The sequence below is a fragment of the Chamaea fasciata genome, unplaced genomic scaffold, assembly GCF_029207755.1.
Source record: "Chamaea fasciata isolate MVZ Bird 193981 ecotype frontalis unplaced genomic scaffold, bChaFas1.0.hap1 SCAF_9, whole genome shotgun sequence".
Classification (NCBI taxonomy): Eukaryota; Metazoa; Chordata; class Aves; order Passeriformes; family Sylviidae; genus Chamaea; species Chamaea fasciata.
Genome location: NW_027094094.1, coordinates 18,022,237 through 18,044,328, shown reverse-complemented (window position 1 = coordinate 18,044,328; position 22,092 = coordinate 18,022,237). Strand labels below are relative to the sequence as shown.

General features: G+C 40.2%; 1 protein-coding gene across 4 annotated transcripts in view; it reads left to right on the top strand.

The window, feature by feature from the left end:
* The first annotated feature begins 351 nt into the window (after positions 1-351).
* MAPK8 (mitogen-activated protein kinase 8) overlaps positions 352-22,092 on the top strand; it is a 39,862-nt gene continuing 18,121 nt past the window's right edge. For 3 of the 4 annotated variants that reach the window (XM_066191277.1, XM_066191279.1, XM_066191280.1), the window contains exons 1-2: positions 352-439; positions 20,285-20,451. In XM_066191277.1, coding sequence (XP_066047374.1) covers positions 20,330-20,451 — 122 coding nt within the window. In that variant the 5' untranslated portion in view covers positions 352-439; positions 20,285-20,329. Of the gene's footprint in view, positions 477-20,284; positions 20,452-22,092 lie in introns of all 4 variants that reach the window. The other variant, XM_066191278.1, reaches the window with a different exon arrangement.

The window sequence follows — 22,092 nt, the reverse complement described above, 5'->3', positions numbered from 1 at the left end:
CCAGGGCAAAGGCCTGAAAACATGCAAATATTTCACGAAAGCCCCAGCAGGAAGAGAGGTCTGGCTACCGGGAGTAATCCAGGAAAGGAATTGCTCCAGGGGAAAGGGCGCGGAGGAGGCAGAGCGATGCTGGTTCCCAGCAGGGATGCGCGGGCCCGGGGCAGCCGAGGCACCAAAGCACTCGCAGGGCCACGGCCGAAGCCAGGCGGGCCGGGGGCGGCGGGCGCCGGGGGCAGCGGGCAGCCGGGGGGCCGGAGGCGGCGGGGCCGGGCCCCGGGGCCGGTGGGCGGCGGAGCGGGGCAGCGCCGGGCCGGGCGGGGCGGGGCGAGCGCAGGGGGCGGTGCAGCCGCAGCCGCAGCCGCGGCGGGCGGAGCGCGGTGCGAGTGCGCGGCCCGGGCCCGGCTCATTACTCAGCGGCCGAGGCCGGAGGCGGTGGTCGGTGAGCGGTGCCGGGGCCGCAGCCCCCGGGAGCGGCGGTGGGCGGAGGGGAGCGGGGCGGCGGCGCGGTCCCGGGGCGGGCGGGGAGCGGCCGCGCCGCGGGGCCCGGGGCCGGGCCGGGCGGTTTTGTTTACGTTTCGGCGGGCGGGAAGGGAGCCGGGGCCGGCCGTGCCCTTGCCCGGGGGCGGGCGGCGGTGCGCGGCACTCCGAGCCGGTGACCTTCCGTGGCTGCCGGCGCTGGGGGGTCGGGAGAGGTGCGGGTGGATAATGGCGGGGACCTCTTTGTTGGTGTGGCAGGAGGGGCAGGAGGCTCGGCGCGGGGCTCCTCCTCCTCCGCCCGGAGCGGGGGCACCGGGCAGGCCGGGCTGGCCGCTCCGGCTGCGGGGAAGGAGCGTTCTAGGGCGGGGTGGGGGGAATGCAGCCCTCCGTGGGCAGCTACCGTGACCTTGCGTTTAAAAATGCCTCTTAAAGCAAATAATACTTCTCTGGGATAATGTAACTGCTCTCGATACACGGGCTGGGGGTGACCGGCAACGGCTTTGATGCTTTTGCCTTTTAATTCTTAAATTTCTTTCAAACGGAGTGAGCTGTCTCTTTGCAGAATTTCTTTTGCTTTTGATTTCTGTGTCGTTACATCCAGCTTTCCTTCCAAAGCCTGGTTTTTTATGCCTTTCTGCCTGGAGCAGTACCATCAGTGAAGTTTGACCTGAGCTCCTTTAATAACCTACAAAACGAAATCCCACTTGATTATTTATTCTACTCCCCAGCTACAATAATGTTTTTGCACGTATGGTGTGGTTTTGAATCTCACTGTTGTGCAGAACAGGCTTGCTGAAGGCTTTCAGGCAGTCTACAAATCCTACGCGCTTTGGCCTATCTGATAATACAAACACAAAGGGTGTTATGCTTGTTTGGGGATGGAAAGTATTACTTGCCCTAGGGCATGTGCATGTGGAATTGAGCAAGTTTACTCATTGCAGCTGGGTTTTACTTACAGGTGTGGAGACTTACAGTGGTGGTGTTGCAGGTCATGTGAGACCTGGTTTTGATTCTAGAGGTGCCAACAAATGCATTTCCAGGGCAGAATAGTAACTAATGTCTTCAGTACATGTCTGCAAGTATATCCGTGTGTTAGATAACTTGGAAATGGTTTAAACTGTAACATGAAGTGAATCTGGGCCAAACTTATTTAAGGGTGCTGTCAAAGTGATTTCACTGACTTACTTGAGTGTTCCTTGTATATAAAGAAGGGAAGCTCTTGATGCTTCCAACAGTAGCTAATAAAAATGTTGAATTTCAGATAGTCCTCTGCTTTGATCTCAGTCTCTGGGCACAGCCATCTTTCGTTTTTCCCCACTTGATTCAAAGATGCGTAACACAGGCTAGTTTGACAGTAGGATGCATAACGTGGGATGCCAGGGCAGGGACCAGACACATTGCGGGCTTCCTGCAGATGTTGATGATTTTCAAGGCCATCTGGGAAAAAGTGTGATAGAACAGAGAGAGAAATATCTGCTGAACCAAAACTAATTCAGAGTTGCAGAGGAACTAAGTTGTACTCTGAAACAAGGAATTATAATGTCTTTTTCCACTGTGAAAGTTCTCAAGGTTTTTAGACTACTGGCTTGTATAAGCATTCAGAGTAATCTTGTGGGCTACCATATACTTCATGGAGACTTCTAAATCAGAAATATTAGTCAAGTGATCTAAGGGGGTTCCAGGTCCTTTAGTTTTGGACTGTGCATTCTAGGCAGAAATAGGGTTGCCTTTTGTTTGTGGTTTTTGTATTTTTACTTTTAACCCTGCTCTTTAAGGACCAAGGCTTTGATGGCTTATTAGATGTGCAGGTGTAACCTTCTTTGCTAATGTTTTATGTAGAATTGTTATGCAAATAATAAGGAATAAATGTTTCAAGATGGTAACAACTGAATTTATTTTCTGCCTGTTATTTACCTGAAATGGCTATTCACTGTATATGTGTTTTGGTTTCTTTTTCATCCTTCCTCAACTACCTGAATTATTTGAATGCTTATTGTTTAAAATATGCATGGAAAGTACACATTTAGCTCCTCATTTCTGAAGATTGATCCAGCATTCTGGACAAATACAAATGTCCTTCTTAATAGTCTCCTGAAAAGCATGGTGTGCTATTACTTAACCTTCATTTCCCACCCTCCCAATCCCTCCCCTTGGCAAAAAAAGTGCTCTGTATGTATAGAGTTTTACTATATTTGTTATTTTCAATATATATAGTGTTTTAATTTGGAAATCAGACTAATCTTCTTTTGAGTCTTATTTTTAATAAAGGCTAAATGTTTATTGCTGTAAATGCTTCCTTTAAAAAAAACCCTTAGTCCTTAATTCAAAACCTGCACAAACAGGCTTCTGCTTATGTTATGGAAGGATCTCTTGGCATTTGAAATATTTTTAAAAAGCCAGTTGAGGCTGCTTATGATGCTTGTCTGCTGTGAAATTCACCACAGTTTTGCCATGGATTCTGAAATACTTTTTCAAGCTATTCTTGTGTGTGAAGGGAGAACGATCTTGGTGTTCCAAGCTTATAATTAACATCTGCACATTTCTCCTTAACTTTGAATGATTTTTTTCTTTTAAGTTTACTAATTCTTGATTCTTTTTCTGTTCAAATTGATTGCCTGTAAGCTTGATACTAAAATTGTTGTTGCCTATACTGTAATTTTTATTGTTGGATAAATGCTGCTTGATATGTGAACAGATGGGATGCTTATTAATCATTCCTAGCTGAATATTGCAGACTAATGGTAAAATGAGGACTGACAGAAAAATGTACTTCAGCTCAATGGTCAGTTGTTTTGCAAACAAAGCAAATACTGTATACGAGCTCATTTGTGTGTACACTTAAACCAAAAAGGCAAAATGTGATTCTGTGGTGCTACTGGACAGCTGTTTGCTGTAATTATTGATTTTTGAGTATTAAAGAAAAAAAAGACAAGCACACAACTCTGACAACCTTCCATTACTTTATTGATGCTGTACTGAGCATTTTTTGATTTTAAATATATAAATAAATATATAAGTGTGCAGGAAAGTGTCTTAACCCAGTATTTATTCTTCCAATTATGCACTATGGCCAAAGTGTCCCATCATTGTAGTCTGTATCCATTCAAATATTTACCTTTCCCCTTACCTGCTGAACAAAAGTTGAAATGTCTCAAGCCTGGTGTTTTGATTTTGTGAAATAAGAAGGATAAACAGTGGGTATCCTGGTTCTCACTGGAATCTCAAAAGTCATGGAAATGCCCAGCTTTATAGAATGAAACTGATTGTTCAGCTGTTGTTTGCTGGCAGAAGAGGAGCTGGGGCTCCTGCTGAGCAGGAGTCAGCACTGTGCCCCTGTAGCCCTGAAGGGTCATGACTGACTGGGCTGCATTGGGCAGGGCCTGACCAGCAGGTGCAGGGAGGAACTGTTTCCAGCTGTGAAACTGCCCTGCGGAGCTGCTGGGATCACACACATCTGCACTGTGTGGGAGACTAATGGAGGAATCCAGCACTGGGTTCCACACGTGGGTAGGGGCTCGAGTACCTGAGAGTGCACGAAGGACTGGGTTTGCAACCTGAGGGAGAGCAGGCTGAGGGAGAACGTAATTGCTGCATTTAACCAGCTTTAAGCAAGGGGTTTTAGAGGTGATGGAGCCACTTGCTCCTCTGAATGACTCAATGGCTGCAAGATATAAAAATGGAAATTTCAGTAGGTCATGAGGGAGTGAATGTCTTGGTGTAGCAGTCACCCCCTCTTATGGATCAAGTGCCCAGAAGGGCCATGGAATCTTCATCCATTGAGACTTTGGACTCAAAAAGGTCCAGAGCAGCCTGAGGGGAATACAAATTTGAAGTTCTACTTGTTTTGTAGGTGATCTACCAAGGTTGCTTCCAAGCCATATTATAATTCTACTGTTTGTAGATTTTAAAACTTCTATTTTCCATGTAGCTTGAGGAAGTTGGCAGAACAAAGGCAGAGTGATTGAGGTGAACCAAGTTGCTCAGAACTGTGTTAGAAGTTGTGAAGGGAAAAGTAGTGAGATGTGATAAGCATCTTAGTTCAAGTCTGCTGGTGGTAATACAGATCTTTCTGCCCTGCATTGAACTTTCCAGCTGGCTAGGCCAGAAGTGCTTCCAGGCTAGCATAAAGGCCAACAAGAAGGGTTATGGTACCTGTCATGCCTGTGATCGCTTTGAAACCCATCTCTAAAGAAACAGCTGGCAGTCAACAGCCTGTTAGCCAGCTGAAGTTAGTCCAGGTCTTGCTTTCTGTATTGGAGGAACAGGTTGGCAGCTGCTGCTGCTGGGCTTTGATCTGCTGGGTGGGTGATGGTTCCTTTTGCTTAGCTGGAGCATGGTTATCCCAGCAAGCAGCTTTATGGAGCAAACCAGCTGAGTTCCAGTCCATGACTGCGGGGAGGTGGCAGGACTAATGGCGCTTGGAAGAAAGAAAAAGGGCCATGGTAGATCCATAAATCTCTCTTTAATGCTTCTACTGCCTTGAGAAGATGTCCCACATCTGATTTGTTTCTGTAAGTTCTTACATATTTGTCTATTTAGCAAAATCAACCAGTGGTCTTAGTGAAAAAGAGGTGAGCAGTGCAGACAGTTACAACCCAGAGTAAGTGTTTTGTATCTTTACAAAGCAGCTGTCCTGGTATGAACTTGTAGTATTTTGATATGTGAATACAGCTGCTCATGTGTGACTCTTGAGAGAATTGTGTAGGAAATCTGGTGTTAGGGATGGCGCATCCTTGAGAATTCAACTTGTGTTCTTTAGTAGCTTCAACACCTAAGATGATGTTGGAGTAAGTACATGTCACAATGCTTACTTGTAATACCATGTAAAAATACATATTTTTGAAGATGTAATCCTAATGTTAAGTTTTACTATGGAAACAGTAAAAATGAATGCTGTGGTTGACATGCCAACCAGCATAAATCTTGATAAATTCTGGATTTTTCATTGTGTTTTGGGTGGTGACAAACATCCTAGTCACCTTCACAGAAGGAAGAGTAGTAACATGAACATGATTCACTTCACTAAGAAGTGAATACTCAGGAGACACACAGTAACAGGAAGGTCCTTGTGCATAGCTGCTGCTCACTCATTTAATGAGCAGCGGAGCCTTCCAGCAGTGGGTGTCTTTCATTTGCACAGTTGAAGCAGTGCAAAACTCATCCTTGTTGAACAATAGACAGGGTTTCTTTTGCTGGTTTTTTTGAAAAGCATTACAAGGTTCTTGTGCCACTTTAGTGTCAAGATGGTGGAAGAAAAAAAGACAGTTCAGTTTATAATAAGATTAGATTGGACATAAAAAGGTTTTGTAAATACTAGCATGACATTGTGGTAAAATCAGAAAACTTTGATGTGATGAGGGCTACTTTATTTTCCCCTTATTTTACGTTATTTGAAATTCTTTTTTAGTTTTCTTTAGAAAATTTCTCATTGCAGCTCTTTGTAGGCATATCCACCAGCACTAGTGTACAGTGCACAGCAGTGCTTTTGAAGGATAATATTCTTATTTAAAGAATGGAAATTCTCACTCTTCCTGGTTTTGGGAACTTCTGTCATATGGTAAGGGATATTTCTTTTTAATTTGAGTCAGCTGGCCTAGTTGTGTGCCCTCCCAAGATGGGACCCTCTTGATGGGGCTGATGCTGCCAGCTCTACTCAGTAATTTCCACAACTGGTGCGTTATCAACCCCTTTGTAGCTCCCAGTGCAAAGCCCAGCACTGTGCGGGCTGCTGTGGGAAAACGAGTTCCAGCTCAGCCAGACCCAGTACAAGCTGTTAGCACAGGGGTGTTCCCAGCATTCCTGACTGGCCCAGCCTTGGCCAGCAGCCTGTCTGTCTTGGCATGGCTGACTTTGGCTCTGCTGGACATGGAGGAAGCTTCTGGCAGCTTCTCACAGAAACCACCCCTGGAGTCCCCCGGCTACCAAGACCTGGCCATGCAAACCCCTTACACTGGGGCAGAGCATCAGGCATTACTGAAGGCTTAGAGAAATGGGACAACAGAACAGACTATTGCTATTAATAATTACTGGTGTAGTGTCCTACAAATTACCCAGGAAGTAGTTGCTTTATTTTGAAATGTGCTGCCTTCCTTCCCACTCCCAAGAAATTATTGTGCAAAGTATTGTATTGTGTTACAAGAGGTGTCTTAGAAGGAATTCTTAATGCTGAAATTGTCATGTGTTGGAGATTTTTGTTCCATTCTAAAGCTCTTGTTACAGAGGTATTTTATGCCAAATACTTTAGACAGGATTTCATAGCACGTTAATCTGCTTGTATTTCACAGATAAATGCATGAATTAACAAAAGTAGCACATTCGTAATTGGATTCTAAGTTTTTGTAGCTGGGATTAAAAGTTAAAATTAATGTAGTTTTAAAACATTCTGAAAACTTCTTTCCCAGCTGTTACCCAAATCCTTCCTTCCTCTAATGTTCTATAGCTATTGTCCTCTTGATCACTGATACTTAATTACTATTTTAGGTCACTTGGTATCTTTGCTGTTCTCCTTTGAAACAAGGAACCATTTGGGGTTTTTTTGCTGAAACATTTAGCTTTTATACGCTTTTTTTTTTTTTTTCCCCCTGCAAGAAGAGGTTAAAGAACAAGGATTTCCTCCTACCCCAGGAATAATCCTGGAGTGCGATTTTGCTTCTAAACTTATGCAGATCTCGTTGCAGCATTCTGTGCTATATTCACTGCTTTATTTTGCTGATGGTTTGCCTCTGTTGCTTTGCCAGTGGTCATTGGATGTGCAGAGAGCTACCATATGCAGGCAGGCCTTTGTGGAATGGTGGGAATTAGTGGTCCCTTAGGTAGTCAGCTGAAACAATGTTGTGACCAGATTAGTAATTTATTCTTTTCTTGTCAGTTTCAAGTTATGTATGGTTAAGCTTTTTCAAGTACATGAGTAAGTTGAATGGGCCATGACACATGATTCTGCCAAAAGGGAGCGACATAAAGCAGTATGGAATGGCATTCCCTAGAATGCAGTAGTTGCAGTTATGGTTTAGGTATGATTATGATTAAATGTGTTTTCTGGGTCCAGCAGCAGGCACTCAGATTGCACTTCTGACAGTTAAATTGGATGCTTAAAATAGAACAGCTTGTTGAACTGTTGCTGTACTGAATTTTCACTGATTTCAGATTTTAAGAGCATTATTAAAAAAAACAAAACAAAACAAATTAAATTGACAAATAGTGCCCTGCAGTAAACCTGAATATTTTAAGCTTTTTTAAAAAATGCGTACCTTGATTTCCATTTGTCATTCTTTTCTATAGTCTTTTACTTGAAAAAGGATTAAGGAATTGGAAGATCCTTGTTTTATCCTATTATTTCTGAAAAGGAGAGTTTTGCTAAGAATAGTCTTTTAATCTGTTGTCATAACAGCTTCTTTGCCAAAATGTAGAGTTATACAAGTTTTCTTTTGTTGAAGCTATTGTGGTTTATGATTTCTGTGTCAAAACTGACCTGGAAGACACAAGGGGTTACTTTATATATTGTGGTAATAGGATTCATTGTGGAACCAATCTGTAGTGGAGCTTCATATGACATTACACTGAAGAAGCTGTAGAGATGTTCTCCTATGAAATGCAGCACAGCAGAGTTTACAGAGTGATTTTTTTTTTTTTTTTAGATATAGCACTGCTCATTCTGATAATGCTTGTTCTAGAAAAATGTTACCTAATAATTTTTTTCATGGTTAATTGAAGTCACAGTTCAGGAGTCCATAAAAAAATTCAAGAGGAAAGATAGGATTAGAATCTTCATCATTAGAAATGCCAGTTTACAGCATGTTTAATACTGCATGCTTCAGCCTGCCTGCCTCATTTACAGCCTCCTGGCATTTGAATCTAAAACTTGTTTTCAAGGGAACAGAAGATACTTTTCTAAAAGAATCTCTGCTGTTGTCTAATGACTTAAGAAAACAAGAATATTTAAGAATAGAGGAACTTTGCAGTGTACTCCTTTACGAATACATAATTTCACTGTACAGCTTCCTATGTTAAGCTTTGTGTCACATGTAGCCTTATCACAAAATACAGCCCCCTGGAAAACATGTAATACAGAATAACATATTGCAGCAGAGTGACACGTAGTAAACTAGATTAGACGTGATCTGTAACTTGGTAAGAGTTAGTTTAGTGCTTTGGCCACAGGTGAAGGTTTTCCAGAGAGGGTGCACTGGTATTCCAGAGCAGCTGTGTTGTAGGAGTTGACTGTGAGAAATGCTGGGAAGTTGTATGTCTTGCTGTCTTACTTGCTGCTGCCTTGGATTACCAGGATTGTGTCTATCACCAAAATCAATTTGAAACCCTCAGATAATTTTGGGTACATCCTGAGCTTTGTAACTCTTAGTGCAGCTTTCAGGAGGTTTAAGTGTTTATGTTGGTGTCTTTCTCTAGAGATAGCTCCATGCTTAGATTATGTACCTTTAAAGATACTATATTTCAGAAAACTGGAAATCTGGATAACACCTGGTGTGTAATAATCACAGATGATTATTATTCTTATTATTACTATTATTATTATTGTTAATAATAATAATAATAGTAATAATAATAATATTGTGAGTTTTCGTATCCCTGCCAGGAACTGACAGACTCTCCTGCTTGCTTCGAGGAGAAGGAGGTGGCTGAAGGAATGGTAGATAAGCAAGCACAAGTTTTCTCCTTTTCATGGAGCTGATAGCATACATTCACTTACGCATCTTTCTTCCCTTGCTTCAGGCTACTGGAAGTGTCTGTATTTTGTCTTATCTTCTCGTTTTTCTGTTTTCTGAACTTTAATTTTGTTTAACTTCCCATGTGGTGAAGTTAGAGCTGCTGGTGGCTGTAGTGTGTGTTTTACCTAATTGGCAGGCAGGCCATAAATCAAAAGTCAGGATAATTTCTTCTATGACGGGCTGCTTTAGTCACAGTTGTAAAAGAGGGATAAAGCTGAGTAGCTCAAAGTGCCAGTACTGAATCAGTTACCTGACTGGTTTAGGTAAAATGTGTGTGTGTGTAAGATGAACAGAAACAGACAGCCCATGTGGCTTTTTTTCCTGTGCTTCATGGCAGTCTCTTTAATTGTCCTGTGCCATTAATAAACAATGCCTTAACTCTTCATGAGTGACCATTACATGCTTTTTTTAGTATTTTTTGTAGTAGAGGGGCTGTAATTTATAGACTAATGAGATTATGGGACAATGTCTTATATATAGAGAAATGTAGGTGCGAAAGGAAGAGGGTTGATTAAATGAAATCCTCTCAATAGGAAGTTTACTGATAAAAAGCTAAAAAATGTCTATTTTGAAAAGAGAATCACTGCAAAACACACATTGTTTGTAGGTATTTTACTGCGGGTGCATTTGTTACTTGGTTCTTCATTATCCTGCATGTGCAAAGTCTGCGATGAGTTTTATCTGACTAAAGAATTTAGTTCTCAATTTAATTGAATTTGGTATTAAACAAAGCTAATGTTCTCGTGGTACCAGAAATGATTGTCTTATTTTTGGATGTTTTGCAAGAGATGTTTCACAGTATGAGAATTTGCTTTAGAAATGTGCAGTAATACTGACTTTTATATAGAGGGTACTCAGAATCTGTGAATGCAGGTTCTGTGGTTGAAGTTGTTGCTGCTGACCCTTGTTCAGCAGACGGGATGAGAAAATACTGGTATGTTGTTCTTGGTTTGCATAAATGCTTGCTTTGAGCTTCTGAGGGAAATGTGATGAGGAGGTGCCGACTCTGCCTGTGCTCCACAGGGCGCAGTGTGTGAAATCGCTGGTGGAGCTTTGGTGGTTCTGTCCATTCCAGCTGCCCCAGCAGTGCTAGGAAATGGCTCACCTGGAGCAGTGTTTAGCAACAGGAGTTGTTTCTTGTGGCTTTTCTGCATGTTTGCATGTGGTCTTATACTACCTGTTTAGAGACAGTATCAGCATTTTGCTAGTTACAGTCCTAATTTTATTGCTGCCTGTGGGAGGGCTTTCCTCACAATTTAACAGCCTCTGAATCATTAGTTACTTCTGACAGTGCATCAGACTGTTCCCAGATACTTGAGGCATGGAAACGGAAAAGCTCAAATTCCAGTTGCCTAATACACGAATCCTGTCTCCAACTTCAGGTTTCCCTAATTTCAGGTTCAGCTGTTAATATTTTGTCACTGGTGATTGCACCTGTGAGTGATTGCTATTTCAGGCTGACTAGTATTTGAACGTAATTTGATGCAGGGAGTTCCAGCACTGGTGCAAAAACCATAATGCTGAAAATTAGCTGTTTGAGCTCATTCCTGATTTTGTTATTAACTTTTTATTGTGAGTTTTAAGACCATTTGGGGTGAGGTTCCCAAAATAGCACAATTTTTAATGGAAGCATTTACTTTTGATTAGATGCTGTAGTATTGATCAGTAGGTCTGACAGGGGAAGTGCTAGAGAACATGCCAGCTTCAAGTTCCTATCTGTATGACTAACTCTGCAAATATAATCCCTGAGGCGTCCCTGCTTCAGTGACATTGCAGAACGTGCCTGTCCTCAGTGTCTGTGAAATTGGCTTTTTCAAGACAGGGCGAGTAACAGCATGAACAGGGAAAACTCAAGGGGCTGCATTTGACAGCAGCTGCTAATGGAACCTCTGCTTGGGAAATAAGTATGTTCCTCTTTCCTGGAGAGATTCTTGCCTGGCTGCCAGTAATAATTCCCCTCTCCTGTCCCTTCCTTCAAAGCAAACAAGGAAGCTCCCAGTGTTGGTCGTGGTTGAAGATCAGGCTGTTTACCTGTGCTCTACCCAGGTGCTGGAGCTGCTGGCGCAGCCCCTTCCTGGGCTGACTAAAGTGACTGAAAGAAGCAGCAGGTCAGTTTAATGAAGATGAAAAACAAAACATGCATTTTTTTCATGGATAAGAAAGGATATGCTCCTTTTTTGCATGTATGTGTATTTAAATGACTCCTAGTCTGTCTCTAAGCTGGAAGCTGGCTTTAAGTAGATATGAAATTTTACGGACTCATTTTACTCCCTTCATTTGGTTTATGAAGTGCATAAATATTAGGGTGGGGAGGATTTAAAATGCAGGAAGCTCACTAAGTGTAATGTAGATAAAAAAGAAAAAGTTGCTAGTTGCTTTTTCTATCAAGAAGTTTTCACCTTTCCTGCCCCTCACATGCTACTACAACAGTATAAAAGGTAAAAGTTCACCTATTTTTGTAAGAGGAGAAAATACAGGGCTGAGCATGGAGTCTATTGAAGGATTTTTGATAAATTCAGTAGCATTTATCTGTAGCTCTGGTGTTTCCCTAGAACATGCTCAGTTCATCCTCAGGCACTTGGATTCTGATTTCCTGCATCATCTTTATTTTGTTTTACAGATGGGGTTCAAAACCACCCAAATGTTCCTCTACTAATTCAGACTCTGTTGTTATTTTTGTCTTCATGTTCTCCTTGGTAAATTTTAAATATTTATTTCTGTTTTGATTGAGGATCTGGAAGAACTCTTCAGTCACTACTAATCAGGGTGAAAACTCTTAGGACCTTTTGGCTCTTGAGGCCCCTTATGCTTTTTATATGCTCATATCTGGAGCTGAGCATTGCAAGAAAGCTCTGTCTATGTAAGGTAATAGGATTACTTTTCTGTTCCAAACACAACTGGTATTTGGGGAAAGGCATCAGTAGTGAAGATAAAAACCATATTGTCAGACACTGTGAACCTGTGCTGTTTAAGTGATAGGCACCTTGTTATTAAAGGGCCTCCAGGTGACTTTTGGAATGCATACTTAAGTTCAGTCCATTGCAATTTACCTTCAAATAGATGAACTTCTATGGAAACTAAGGTGATTCTATGGTAATAAGGTGACTACTGGCCAAGAAAAGACTGCCTGAGTGGAGAGGGAGTTGGTTTATTTCCCTGTATGTCCTCCCCATCTAAGTAGACTCCTCAAATTACAGTAACTGTTTTAATAAGGTGAGATGGCAGATACATATGAACAAAACTATATCTAGTTTCCTAGATGACTAGAAAAAGTCATCATGTGATCCAGCTGGAGCATGCTGTTTTTATATGAACCTGTAAACTGCAACATTAAATTATGGCAAAGGTTGCATTTATATTAATGGATTTTGTTCATTGTTTATTAATTTAGGACTCTACGTAGTTGTTTCCTGTTAAATTGTACTGTGGACAGAGTTAGATTAACACAGAGGGCTCTAAATCTATGCAAGAGATTTATCAATCTGGCAAGAATGTTTGCCAAACAAGTAAAGTAATTCCTTGATTTAAACAGCCCATATTACATTTTCTCAAGTTTTGTTTGCTGTTGTGTACTCAGGAATATTTTGCTTTATAACCGAATTTATTTATCTATACCAAACCTGTCATCTTTTCTGAAATTGCCGTCTTTAGTGGAGAAAGCCATCTGTTTATTGTTAAATACTCAACAGGTTCTCGGAAATCAAGTAATTGGCTTTGAATTTTCCATACAAAAACGGCTATTAAAAAAAAGTAACAGTCCTAAAGTTAAAAAAAAAAAAAAAAAACCCACCAAAATTCAGTGTGCCTTAAATTTCTCGTCTTTGAGCGAACTGGAGTGATACAATATCATTTTCGGTTTGAACTTGAAAGCAGTAGCAAGTAATAACATAGAAATCTAAATGTGCCCTTGTTTTTATGTGGGTTTTTCCATCCTCAATACATTTTTTCTTGGTGAACGCCGAGGTCTAGTGTTCACCTTTGCTTTACTGAATCTGTAACTAGTGAAGCTTGACTTCTTGGTGAGCAAAAGATACATTAAAATGTTGTTAAGGAATGTGCCTGCGCTGTGCCTCAGATCTGAGCTATACAAGAATTGCTCCAGTGTATTTGTGGTTTTGTTTAATAGTTGCAAGTAGAAAACATCTCCTGAGATCAGAGCTGTCGACTTTCAATTTGTGCCGTGGCTCTTGTGCTGTGAGTGCTGTGAGCAGGGCAGTCTGTGCAGTGCAGGGGTGCAGAGGCTGAGGGCAGCGGCGCTGCCATGGCCAGGACGCACCAGCTGGAGGCCTCATTAAACACAGGACAACATTAGCAGTGGGTCAGGCAACCGTGTGCAGGTTGTTCAGCTTGAAACCGTCTCATCTGAAAGCATAATTTGAAAGCCATGCAAATCCTAGAGTCATCAGTGAGAATGTTCCATTTTAGAATAAGAATTCAGGTTTTTAGAGGTCTTTGGCATTTGTAATGGTTCAGTTGTATCTTGCTGCAGTTTTCACCTGGCTAATGTTAACTGCTTTTTCCAAATGGTCTATCTGCATTAACATTTAGCAGAGCTGGAAGTATTGCAAAATACAACATTCCGTTTCGAGGGCAGCATGGACAAACAAAACATTAAAACCGTAATTACTTCTGAGACTGAGTGCGCTATGAAGTTACCTTTAGAAACAGTTCTTTGTTTTCTAAATTTGAGCCTTTGAAGCATATCTGAAAACTAGGCTGTGTTTGCACTATCCATTTAGCAGGTGTCCAGAAACCTTTAAACATGACAGCTGAAAATTAGACAAGCATTCAAAAACACATGATGCATACAAATCAGCTATGTGTGAACTGTATTTTCATAAAGAAATTAAATAAAATTCATTAATGCAAGAGCTTTCCTGTCCATTTGTTCTGCATTCAGTAGCTAACTAGCATGTATATGAAGAACTTGGATTTTTCTAGGTCAACCGCAGATTCCTACAGAGCATTCATTTTCATAGTGTTAGATGCCTTCTAAATGGAGTTATTGAATCATCACTGATAGGTAGCTTATGTTGTTATATTATGTTGATTATATTACTATTTAATGTGTTAATATATGTAATTGTTTTATTTTAGAGTTGCCTTCTTCCATTTCTGTGTCTCTTTGACTGTCATGGTCTTCATTTTTTGTCAGTCCTACTTCTGAGCAGCTCCTGTAGTAATCTTTTACTGTAGAACAGTTTTGCCAGCACATGTAGACAGATCACTGTTAGTTGGTTTTTGTGTTGTACCTCAGACATGTCTTGCCCCAAAGACTGCTTGCTGGCTTAGCATCCAAAGTTTCTTCCAAGACTTAGCCCGCTTGATGCTTACTTATTTAGGAGAGGATTGTTTCAGAAATCATGAACATGAAAACCAAGTCTGATTTAATGCAAAATGATGGTTGTTCCTATCTCTGGTTTTTCTCATTTCTTACGTTTTATTATATTTCAGGGAACTGGGGTATGAAAATATCTTCTCAGCTGTACTTCTTCACTGCAATAGAAATAAGCTGAGTATGTATAATTCCTTACATAAAAGGATACTCTTAGGGTAAGGGATTCTGCATTATGGCATAGGATGTATCCGTGATTTTGTGCTGTCTAATGAAGGTATAAACCAGCACTTAGGAGCAGTCTTAGCGACTGAGCTGTACAGAGCAAATGTTTCTCCACCCTTTCAGTTGGCAGTATTCTGGTCTATTCTGTTTCCGTGTCCCTAGTGGGAAAATTCTCACAGGGGTTCCGTTTCTTTGTCTGAACAGAAGAGATGCCTCTCAAATATGTGGTTTTTGTCAGTTTTTAATGCAACGTTTGAAGCTTTCCTGTTCGTTTTCAGTAGCCCTAGTGATGGGAAAGTGCAGAAGAGGTTGTAAAATATTTTGTGCCCTTATGTAAGGGGAGAGAGGCTTTCTTTCACAAGACCTGTTCCATCTCTGTTCCTCTGTATGCCTGGAATGCAAGCATTCAGGTCGCTGCCTAGGCGAAGTAACCTTGCGCATAAACTATGCGTTGTTTTCAAAGTGATCTTTGATTTCAGAAGCACTGTCTTGGTCTGTATTTCATGTGAGGGCTAGCAGGTGTCATCGCCAAGAGAATACTGTTTCATGGTGGTGCTGTGCAGAAGGTAAATACCCAGATGTTTTGCAGAAAGCACATGGTTTTCTAATTAATTTCTAATTCTGGATACATAAACTTGTGTGCTTAATCAGGGGCCCATGAGCTGAGAAAGATTTTAATTGCCTGCTGTTTCAGCTAAACTTCTTAGAGTCCTAGTGCAGATGAGCCTGGACTGATTTTTAAACGTAAAATTTGAGATTGCCCTAGTGGAGCCAGAATGACACGGTGAGGACAGGCGTGGTGACCGTCTGTCCCACGAGCTCTGCACAGCTGTGAACCTCGATGGAGCCACACTGGTGCCAGCTCAGGTCCAAACACTTTACATTCATGTGCTCTTCAGAGTTAAAACTCTCTTACTCTAGAGGCCCTTTTGGAGCAGTGACCAGTGGTATCATATGTATAAAAGGAATTAAATGAAACAGGGTCTGAAATGAGTATCAACCTATCTCTCTCTCTGCCTTCTAAAGAAATCAATTTATACATTCTGCAAAGACAAGTTTACCTCATATATTTCTACTGTTTATATAATTTCACACTGCAAGTTTTTGAGTTTTGTTTTTTGTTGCATTTTTTTTTTTAAATCTGGACATTTCTAAAGTTTTTAATGCACCACACCCGCAGTAGGGCTTTTAAATTGAAAGATGTATGAGCAAAGAATTAGCTTCTCCCTTTCCCATGGTATGTTTCCATCCCAAACCCATCTGTTTTTCAATCTATTGTGCTGTACTGGAAAAACATTTTAACATACAGTGTCCATGCATTGTCCAGTATTTTGATTAATAAATTTAATATTTTGTGTATTAGAGACAAAATTTAGTGTTGAAATATAGCATTATGCTGTCTTCCAGGTATCTTAAAGTCAGCAAGTTTATGAAGAACAATCTTGTTGAGACATGCTAAAGATACGTGCCTTTCTTTAAGCAGAAGCAAATGGCAAATGTGTGCACATTTGGGTATGAACAATGCTATACATGGTTTCTTTACTGTTTTAAATATGCATATTTTAAAGCTGGATGGAGACTTTTGGTCAAACTTCATTCTTAGTATTATTCACTTGTGGAGGAGGAGGAGGAGGCATAAGTGAAACAATTTATAAATGTCCATACTTTTTAAGGTTAGTCATGATACTCTCATAGATAAATGCTACTTGCTTTTTCATGGAGCTGTATGTTTAATGCATCCATGTTTGTTTTTACAACTGTATCAGGCTGTACAGAACTGAGGAGCAGAAGTTGTTGACCATCTGAAGTCTGCTGAAGAACTGTTGAACTGTAGTTGCTATTAGTGAATTCAGAAAAAAACTTACACCCAGCCTTGCAGGTCCCCTAGGGGATTTCACTCTGAATGTAGCGTCACTTTCAATTCCTACATTTTTGTTGTGCTTCCTTGGCACAACTTATGTACTTACGGCAATATGATGAAGTAGTAACCACACAGAAATGTCTTAGAATTCAGTTTTGAAATATCCTTATCTTGACTGACTGTGGGCTGCCAGTAAGAGGTTGCCGTATAGTGTAATTCGGTTGGGCACAGTATTTTCAAGGAAAGGCACAATGGTTGATGTGTGAGAGGAAATTGAACTTATCTATGGGATTCTTTCTGTGCTGACAGTTGACAGCATTCCAGCAAGTTGGCAGTTAATGGGACTATTGTATTATTAGTTTCCTCATTAATAATAGAAATCTGGAATCTCCATCCTCCCTCTCCTTCCATATGTGCTTCTGCAAAATTGCTAGAAAATGGAACAAAATGTCAAATTTCAGACAGGCGAATTTATATGATATAGCTTAATCATGCTTTAATGAAGGACACAGCATGCACATATTGTGTAAGAATCTTAAAAGCCTGACAATTTCTGAATTTAGACTTGCTTTAATATTTAAAGATAAACTTTTTGGTGTTGTGCATCTTTGAAGCTAGGCTTTGTAAGACCAGTTACCAGTAAATTAACAGATAGGAAAGAAAGTAGTATTTGGCCTTCTTCTGTCAGCTGTGTTCGCAGAGCTGGGCAGGCCCAGGTATTTGTGAGGATGCTTCCATTGAGACAAAGGAAGGGGGATTACAATGGGTTGGTTCTGAGCAGAGTGGGAGCAAAGCACCGAATGAAAGTGAGCTTGGTTATAAAATGAGAGGCTGACACTCCATGGTTGAGGCTCAAAACTGTGTAGAAATTATGAGACATTGAGGCAAGGGGTACAGAGGAGATGGATGTCAGGGCTGGTTCAGTCTGAGGAAGCTGTAATTAATGGCAGATGAAATGCCAGAGGGTTGGAGGCAGGGGTGTAAGGGATATGTAATTTCTAAGACCTCTTGGCTGATCTGAATGCATTACATCCAAGTGGCTTGTTTACATCCTACACTCACTACACAAAATGTGCAAGAAGAAATGGCTTTTCTGAGAATAGGCTCCATGTCTTCTGAAGCACTGAGTAAATCTGTTTTATGCTGGGAGAGCATGCATTTAAAATGAAGAGAGAGACTGTATCTCTTGCTACCACAGGGCAGACTGATAATTTTTGATGAATGCCATGTAGGGCTGCAGAAAAAGGAATGATAATTTACCAGCAAGTGGAGACACTCCTTCCTCACTTCAGGATACCTCTCCCTCCTTCCTCATATTATTAGTAAAAATAAACAATGAGTTCTTTTATATGCTGCTATGTACTAAAATACTGTTATGAATTATAAAATGGTTAGTAAATACAAGTTTCCTTGTACATATTGGCAAGCATATTTTACTGTTTTGAACGTGTAGCAAATTACAAGGCTTTAAGGCAATAAAATCTGTTCGGTGATAATACTGTGTATGGTATATGTGTAAAATCTGTTACTATAAAGGAATTATTTTCTCAGAACACAGTCTCTCAGGATCCTTTTCTTAAACTATACTTGCTTTGTTTCACTTTTTGATTCTATGAAATTTACCAAAATGAAAGAAAATGCAGTTAAACACTTGGCTTTGGCTATTCAAAATACTTACTGACTAATGGAAAGGTGTCAACATTATCCTGGAAACCTTGGAAGGAGGGGAGCAATCCTTCCTGCATTTCTTTCTGAGGAATTACCCAAAGTGAAGTATTAAGCTTTCATTATCTTGATGCTGATACCAAACAACAGAGCTCTGTCTACTAAGCTGTTCCAGTTAATCCTCTGCATTGTTCAATGTCACTAGATCTTAATACACTTTTTGTGGATAAACTCAAGGTACTGGGTTTTTTCTCAGCTGACGATGAACAAATGTAAGATTACATGAATTAGTATCTTGGTTCTTTGTTTTCTGATTTTGAAAAATGTGTTTGGCTGATCTCATACTGTTGACAACAAATTTTCTCTTTTCTAATTCACAGGGAGTTTTGTCATTATATGTTGTTGGGCATCTTTATTCCAAAACTATGTGCAAGTACATCTGTGAACAGAGTGTTGAGAAAGTGGCAAAATCCAAAGATGTAGTGGTAAGATGGATAGGGAAGGAAGAGCTGGGGTTGCTGTCATGTATTGCTAAGAAATTAGGCTTTTGGTCTCCCTTCAGTAAGCCGACCTGCACCCTGCCAGTACGGTCTGGATACAGATTTTTCCTTGTGTTACAGAACAGTTGTCCAATTATGCCTCCCCTATCAGCTGAGGAGGGAAGCCTTTAACAAAACTGCCAAAATACTGAGAGAAGCTGCTTTGGTATTTAGTTAACTCTTTGTAACAGAGATTTGGTTTTTTGACAGCATTTTGGAAAAGGGGTCTTTAAATGGACATTTCTTTTGAGATAAATGCCACCAATTAAGGTAGTACATTTTTAACTCGTAATATATCAAATAGTTAAAAATGTCTCCTTTAAAAAATGTCAGAATGTTTTGATTGTACCTCTATCTGTGAAATGAATGCAGGTGAGCTAGTTGAAAGTGGAATACATAGATTCTTAAAAGAATACTAGTTGTGCAATATTTGTTATTATTTATGGAGGCAATGTTTGTATTGTCTGTGTTCTCAAAGCTTGCTTAAAATTTAACAAATGCATTGTGTTGTGGCATATGGATGGCAAGAATCTCCTTGGAACTGTTGAATAATACGGGAGAATGTTCCTTAAGCTAATAACAATGGAAAGCAGCATGCTGTCACTCTTGAAGAAACAAAGACAATTCTTCTAGTCAAATACTTGCACTACTAGACATCTCTTATAGCTACACTCAAAACCTATGTGAAGACAAAGTTAAAAGTGCACAGCTAGCATCAAAGAAATGAGAAATATTACTGTAAAAGCCACAATGCAATTTTTTTTTTTTCTCCTATGGACATCTGCATTGAGGTGTTGCATTTCTTTTTTTTAATATGAGAAGACTTTGGGATATACATCCTTTTTTCTTACTTTTGTTCTTTTTGTGATTATTACTTTTCCTCATGAAAGATGTCTGACAAGGCCAGTTTTCCTTTTCTGGCTTCAATTGACTGTGTGTGTTTCCATATCAGTGTCAGGTATTCCTGGTGGTTGTGACCAAGAGTATTTTGATGATTGCTGTATCTGGAAGACTTATTCATGCTCTGTTGCTCTTTTATTTATGGATTTATGTAACAGTTCAGGTTGAATGAGGCCTCTGGAGAGTGTCTGGCCCTAGCCCTGCTCTCTTGCTGCTCGTGTGTCTATGAAAGGATGGTAGGACTCTTGGAGCTCTCTGGATGAGGTGCAGCTTCCTGCGTTTTGATCTTCGGTCTTTTCCATCTGAGATTTTTGCTACCATCTGTTAACTTTCAGTTTTCTATTATTTTTGACCTTCTAGAATCTTACCTTAGGGACACTCCTAAAAATACAACATTTCAAACATGCGCCATCTTATTCCTGCAGACATGAAAAATAACTTATATGTGCGCTTGGGACTTATTTGGGAACTGTTTTGTGTGTCTTAAAAGGAGTTTTGCCTTATGTCAGGTAACATACAGTTGTAAAATTTTAGTTTTTCAAATTTTATTTCTTCACAGGCCAGAAACAAAATTTGGATGAAGTGAACTAACCAAGTCGCCGCCATGAGCAGAAGCAAGCGTGACAACAATTTCTACAGCGTTGAAATTGGAGACTCAACTTTCACTGTATTGAAACGGTATCAGAATTTGAAACCAATAGGATCAGGAGCACAAGGGATAGTATGGTAAGGTGTCTTTAAAATTTAAACGTGTAAAAAATGTTTTTGAGGTATTGTGTGTTACAGAGGAGGAGTGTGGAGAATTACATTTTGTAGGCAAAACTGCAATGGTAACTGATGGCCATTTTCCTCAGCAAGGGTTATTGCTGTTGCTTTTTGACCTGTTCAGCTTTAGAACTGATGCCCTTCTGTGCAAATTCAGCCAGCTGTGCTGAGTCCTGTAAATTAATGGGGGAAAAAGAAACTGGATAAAGAAACTAATCCTAATCCTAAACCACACTGCTTGAGTGAAACAAAAGCTAGAAGTACTCTGTATAATATTTGCTGCTTGTAAGTGTTTGAACTTCTTGAGATGATTTGTTAGGAGTCTGTTTCACTTAAGTTTCATAATCTGAGGCATCCTCCATACCAGTGAGTGAGCATTTGGAGTGCTGGCTGTCATATGTCAGTGCCTGATGCAGTTTGGGAATGTATGACTTGACAGTGTCATTCTTTCAGTAAGAGCTCTGCTGTGTGGACTGAAAAGCGTCCAGTTGATTTAAGCTGTTGACAACTAGCTGCTTGTAGGCACTGTTTCCTGTGCAGTGGCATTGCCTCAAAGAGAAATGTTGGTTTAACCTTCCTAGAAGCTTTCTTGAATGTTTGAGAAGGATGTAAGTATCACAGAACCTTGCAGACTTTTCAATTTGTTGTAACTCTTAAGATATTAACCTGGTACATAAAAATACAAGAACATCAAGGAAGAGAAATTTAGGGGAATGCATAATCTCAATTGTCACCTCTTTACTACCTTGATCTTGTCTTGATCAGTGTAGAGAGAATGTGGTATATGTGGGTTTTTAATTAATGTTTGTGTTTTAGCAGGATTAATAAAACAGTGTAATAAGTGCAAATGGAAACTTGAAGAAAACTCTAGAAAGAGTTTTTGAAATGGTAACTTCTGGCATTAAGATTACTGGTATTAACTAGCAGCAACAAATAACCTGATCTGGACTTTGTTTGCATATGTGTTAATATACTGAGGATGTAGACAGTTGCTTGGCTAGTTTGTTTAGTTGTTGTCTAAATGCCAATAAGAGCTTTAGATGTTATTACTGTCCTTCTTATGGCCAGTCATATGTTACTGCTGCCTGTTTTCCAAATTTATTGCCCTTCCTAGAGCTGAGAACCGAAAACTGACCATGTAATTATAGCCGTTCTGTAATCGCTCTGGTGGTTATTGAAGCCTTTTTAGTTAAATCACAGCTTACCCTGATGAAGACTGTGGTTAAATCTTGCCCATATATCCCCATACAGTGCAATTCTTTGTATTGGAGTTTTTGTTGTCAGTGGTGATGGTTTGTATTCGTTTGGGGTTTTTTTTTTGTTGTTTGTTTTTTTTGTGTTTGTTGTTTTTTTTTTTTTTTTGTTGTTGTTGTTGTTGTTGTTGTTGTTTTTTGTTTTATTTTGTTTTGTTTTGTTTTGTTTTTTTGTAACTGATCCAACTTGATTTGGAGGAATATTAAGTAGATGGCCTGATACTGAAACAGGCTCTAGGCTGCTGTTATGTACAGGGAATGCAGAAGTTGAAATACTAGAACAGAAGTCCCATGTTGGCAGCCTTTCCTAAAATAACCCTTATCTTTGGTGCGGGTGGGGGAATTCCAG